This window comes from Orbicella franksi, chromosome 15 (genome assembly GCF_964199315.1).
Source record: "Orbicella franksi chromosome 15, jaOrbFran1.1, whole genome shotgun sequence".
NCBI lineage: Eukaryota > Metazoa > Cnidaria > Anthozoa > Scleractinia > Merulinidae > Orbicella > Orbicella franksi.
In genome coordinates this window covers 2,090,421-2,096,083 of record NC_138159.1, presented here as the reverse complement: position 1 = coordinate 2,096,083, position 5,663 = coordinate 2,090,421, and the positions used below count along the sequence as shown (strand labels likewise).

The 5,663-nt window shown below is 36.1% G+C and overlaps 1 protein-coding gene across 1 annotated transcript; it reads right to left on the bottom strand.

The window, feature by feature from the left end:
* Positions 1 to 1,444: 1,444 nt before the first annotated feature.
* Positions 1,445 to 3,813, bottom strand: LOC145470265 (uncharacterized). The gene is made up of 2 exons (XM_081454096.1): positions 2,976 to 3,813; positions 1,445 to 1,911 (listed from the first exon to the last, which is right to left on the bottom strand). Exons 1-2 carry the CDS (start codon positions 3,591 to 3,593, stop codon positions 1,888 to 1,890), a joined length of 642 nt encoding a protein of 213 aa, XP_081310222.1. The 5' UTR covers positions 3,594 to 3,813; the 3' UTR covers positions 1,445 to 1,887.
* Between the last annotated feature and the right edge of the window lie 1,850 nt (positions 3,814 to 5,663).

Sequence of the window (5,663 nt, the reverse complement as noted above, 5' to 3'; positions counted from 1 at the left end):
GCCATCACTAGTACTCTGTTGTTTTGAGTCGTATTTACGAAAGTAGACAATTTTGCGGGGTTTTTGAAGAAAAATATGTTTCCGTGAATGAAGTCAGAGTATAAAGGATGATATGTCGTATAATTATTATCCTAAGTTTAACATATACCATCACTTCTTTTCATACTATAACTACTGTCAGTCTCTCTCTAAATATGGCATTAATAGCATCTTCAGTGGAGGTTGTTCAACAGGGACTTAATTGACACCTACACAACTGTTTGTTTTGCAAACAAATATAAATATGAAAACCTCTATAGAACTGAAACTATCAAATGTCTTAAATGGAGACTTCATGTGGTCGGCCTATTATGTTTTGACATGTGGTCCTCCGCGTCGTAAAATGGTTTCAAAACTCATTTCGTCGACTTTATCAAATAGAGGAAAATGTGTTACCAGCTTGGCACAATTTGAAAGAGTCATGAAGATTTAACAATTTTTTTTTCCCAGCTCAGGGAAACTAAAACTAGACAAGCTATGCTCTTTTGTAAACTGAAAGTACCAGAATCCTGTTTTTTAGTGGTTTTTAGTGGTGAAGCACAAAAAAAAAAGATGACGTTATTTCCAGTGGAAGAGAAAGTTGAAATTAATGCACGCTAATTTCGTCGTTAATGGCTTTCATAAGTTAATTCGATTCATGCTTTTGCTAAACAACTTGTAAGAACTTGAATCTTTGTTAATGGTATGGCTTAACTCATTGTTTCTTAGAATATGATATTTTGAATAGTTGCAATATTTTCCCCTTATCAGATAAAAAAAAACATGTTAGTGGAATAGAAAACAAATTGCCTTCTTTTCTTTTCAGTAGCTAAATAGGCGGGTCTCTTTCAAGAGAAGACAAGAGAATCACTGAAAATTTTGGATGACAAAAACATATTACCTTTTACAAAGGCTCACGGATCGCCTAACTTCCGAGCATTTTACTTCAATGGAAACCGTCTTACATAAACCTTTAATGTACTCAGTTATAGGCATTTATAAACAAACTTCTTAACATTTTCAACTTTGCGCGAGAAAAGATAAATTGTCCACACAATCTACCAAAATTGAACGAGCTTTGCAGGTCGAACGTTTTAGAATAACCACAGATGTTGATAAAATAAAGCGTTGTTTTGCATGTTTTCAACGCCATTACAAATAATGTTTTATCTCTTTGTAGCTATAGAGCTGCAAAGGTTGACCACTGAAGTGAATTGTAGTACAAACTGACGCGGAAAGTGCCAATTCATAAAGAGTTTTTTTCTCCCATAACACTGTAATATCGATTAAAATTATAATTCGAGCAAGATGTTGTCTTAAGCGATAAAAGACGATAAAACAACAGTTTGAACATGGACATTACAAGAAAGCATAAATATTCTTTTACTTTCGTAGACAATCAGACAAGAGCCATATTTATTTGCCGTTTTAATTTTTATTCATTTCTTTCTATATCTTTCCAGCAGTTGAAAATGCGACAAGGAAAGATTTGGTTAAAAGATAAATGCGAAAGGTTTTCAGCTAATTACAAAGACTGGAAGAAGGTTGATGGGAACGCAAGAATATACGAAAATCGCGACTGAATAATTTAGAGATCTGTCGATCGTATTTTGTGATAACCATCTGGGCGTAAAAGTTCAGTTGGCGTATCGCTGGCGGGTTGTTTAGCTATACAAAAAACGCGAAAAATGTTTATTTTTATGACTTGTTATTCGGGTTCTATTCTAAAGCCTGTTGAGAAATGTTGTTTCTCTGATGAACGCTAAACAGTCTGTAAAGGGAACATATTATCATCGACTTAAACTAAGATTTTATTTATTGCGACGAAAATGCAAAAAGTACTGTCTTGAAACAAGTCTTGAGTTCGCTTCAAATCCGGGTTGCCGAAATGACCTGCAAATAAATAAAGAAATAAAGAAATAAATATACAAAGAATAACCACCAAATTTAATTTTTTTTCCTCCTACTGCAATTAATATCAAACATATCTTTAGCTATTTTCTTCTCTTTCTTTCTTTCAGTCTGCAGATTTCTCCGCCTTCTTCAGGTTTAAAAACTGAATCAGCGTCAATTGCAATACAAGAATGCGAAAATAGAAAAGCCACAAAGTCCATTGCTTCGACTAAAATAAGATTACGAAAAACAGCCTTTTGAATCATCAAATTACTAACACAGTCTTTTGAGTATCGACAAAGGTTGTATATTTGCAAAGATGCTAAGCAATTCTGAAATAAAATGAAGGTCTTAGACTATACTCGCTGCATAGAGGTGTTAAATAAAAATAGTTTTCAGACCTCTGCCCAAATTCTTGGTAATCAAAATTCGCGGCTTTCATCGAGTGGGACATCTTAATTCTGAAATGTATAGGCCAGCTTTTACGTTTGAAAATTGGCTATTTTTGACTCAGCTCTCTTAAAAGGGAAGAACAATTAAATGGTAATTTGTGAAATCGAATTTGGAGAGACAAAGTTCTCGACAGAAATGAGAGAAAAGCCAAAAAATCCAATTGGAATTTACGCTTGGCTACAGATAATTAATGTCACTCTTTAAAGGAGTAAAGAAAAAAAGTTTTACAAAATTCTATATATAAAAAAAATATTTTACATTTTATTGTCGCAAAAGTTGATAAAGTGTAAAAGGTAAAGATGAGTCGCATGCGACATGAGCGAATTTCACATTTGATTTTTGCATGGAAGTTTTTGCCGCTTTCGATCAATTCCAAAAAAAAAAAAACATGGAAAATGCAAGTATCAACAGACAATATAATAATGGTGAAATAAAGTTCTCAAGTCAGAACCAAAATAGTAGTGGTGTTTTAATCAAATGCGAGTTTAAAAGTACCTTTTCGGTCGTATGAAAGACTTCTTTACAAAACTCAAACGCAGTGAAACATTACTAGGAGAATAGAACGCGTATGCGAATTGAAAAAGCAGGTAAGCATAAAAAAGTGTACTTACATCAATTGGAAGAGGTGTTTTAAAGTGTTCTGTTTCACTTGTGATTGTCATCATGGCCGAGTTACAAGCCACAGATGATGTGCAGGGCTGTTGTGTATGAGGTGTGCATCTGGGCACAGACATGCCATTTGGTGGATCTTCGCTCAAAACCTCGTTTAATGCTTTGATGTAGTTTATAGCGAGCCGTAGCGTTGTTATCTTAGCCATGTGGCCATCTGCAATATAGCAGGGCAACGCGTCCCGAAGCGCTTGAAAACCGTTGTTTAATACGCGCATTCGGTCGCGCTCCCGCGCGTTTACGAGGAGACGCTTCTTGAGAGAATTACGCTGTCGTTTGGGTTTTACAGGTGGTGGGGTCTCCTCTGGTTCGAACCTTGGCGGAGCCGGCATGTGAGTGAGGGCACCTCTCGGACGCAGGTTATAGATACCTTTGGCAAACTCGGAGTCGCTAGCTGTGTCTCCGGCAAATGTGTTGCCATCTGTGAAACAGGCTGTGCTGGCTCCCATCATTACGTTATCGGAGAAAAACGATGTGGCCTCGCTTACTGCTTGCAAGCTGTTTGGCATGGTTTCGGCGCGCGGAGCGAAGCTTAACTGATGTGTGTTTGGGGCAAACATTTGTGATCTTTATATGTTTGTAGTGAAAGAACACCTGAGCTGAGCTGGAACTGCGACTCTGTAGAGCCCACCTGAAGGCAGTCGGGTTTACAGTCCTCTTCACTGCTTAAATACTCTCTGTCGATTATTTTATGCAACTTCGTAAGTCCAACTTCCCGTGCTTAATGAATTGTAATTTATTCAGTTGCCATTAAAAAGAAGTGGGCAGATTAAATTGACTTGCAAATATATGTTCTAACACCCCTGTGAAGAATACTTCTCCTTTAGAGGGAAATGGTTATCTTAAGCAACTTTAACAGTGAGTTGTAAAATAAAGTTCCCGCGGCATGGAAGCTCATTTCAAGTGAATGTTATTTAAAACTAAATAAAAGGGTCCTTTTACGTCAACAATGGCTTTTGTGGTCAGTCAGTGTGACTTTCTAATTGTAGAGTTATCTTTGTACAACACTGATTGCATCTCAGTATAGCCCTTTCGAGATAATTAGATGTCTTCGAAATTTACTGGGTTTTGTTATTTTTCAGGTTAAAATCTCCCAACTTTGTAAAAAGTTGATGTATAGGCGAGGCACGTCCTTTGCAAAAAAGTGACTTCGCATGAAATTGAAATTTAAGATCCGAAAAAGAAAACAAGTTTCAAACAGCTGCAACCATATGCCAAAGTAGATTTTCTAATTCCCTTTTAATCGCTGAAACGTTATTAAAAGTTAATGCACTTGGTTTTATTTTCAAGTCAAATAGTTGCCGTTTGTTCATTATCGGGATAGGGGCTCGTTTCTCGTCTCTTTTTGAATCGTTTTTGAGGGATAGAGGCCGTGGAAATTGATCGAACATAACGTATTGAAACACGTTCGAAAATCTCAATAAGTGCCCTTTTATTTCGATGTACAACATTTACACCTGGACCTCTAGGAGCGAAGATCTCTCTCTTTGTCGAGATCAATTCATTATGCAATATTGCACTCAGAGCCAAAAAAGAGTCGGAAACATTCCCCACGTGGCCGACCTGCTCCTTTAGTTGAAGAAACATTGCTAATGTGGTAGCAAAATACACGATTTTTTTTAGGGGGAGACAACGACATCAGCAAACCCTCAGTCCAATTTCGTGACAAGTTGTCATCCTACCGGGATCCCCCAGTTTTAATACTGACTACAATTTTCAACTTTTTATCGGTTGTACTAATGACATGTTTGAAGGAATGTAGACACAACAATGTTGGACTACACCACGCACCAGGTTTGATCGATATCTGAAAACCTGCGATAGTCATAAATCTTTAAAGCTACGTTTTTGTAACAGCTGATGATTAACTTTTTGCCAAAGACTTCTCAGGGTGATGATATAATTTCAGCAAGAAACGGTTGCTTATGTGAGTGAGATGTAAACGAATTCCTTCTTTGAAAGCTCATAATAAGAGAGGCTAAATTTGTACCGTGGAAGTATCCTGTACAGTTTAAAAGAGTGAAATTTGTGTTAAATTTTTCAACTTTTGGCTCCTAGTCACGAAAATAAGTATTTTCGTTTTGTTTTTTAAGCTCGAAGAAGCCATTTATTACAAATTAATCTTACAGTTATGTTTTTCAAATAATCTTTTGTGAATCAATGCATGTTAAAAGAAAGACGAAGGAAACTTTAAATGAAAATGAAATTCAACTAACTGTAAATATTGTTTTTGCTTACTTTTAGCTGAAATTTCATTTGAAAGAAACCCATTTTGAAGGTGCTATGCATAGAGACACTTATTTCAAAAGAGATAACGCCTTTTTTCGGTTTTGTTGTTGCTGTATTTTTTCTCTTATTTTCGTTCAAATTATAATCTATTTAGACAGAAACACGTTATAACATTGTAAAACCATTAGAACTAGTATTGCCATTTCTGTAGAGAGTTTTCATCGGCTCTGTGTGCGTGATTTTCGAAAAGGAGGAAATTTCCAAGTATAGCACGTTTTAACTTGGCATGAAAAGAAACAGAATTCCTATTGGGCAATGAATACAACAGGTAGTAGGAGAAATCAATCAGTTAATCAGTTCGTGCTATAATAAGACTCCGGAACAAAAGACCCAGTAATAAA

Bases quoted from the DNA above. Each gene is read 5' to 3' on its own strand.
- LOC145470265 (XM_081454096.1), bottom strand. From the start codon at position 3,593: ATGTTTGCCCCAAACACACATCAGTTAAGCTTCGCTCCGCGCGCCGAA. The intron at 1,912-2,975 runs GTAAGTACACTT...ATTTATTTGCAG, and splicing joins AAACACCTCTTCCAATTGAT to GTCATTTCGGCAACCCGGAT.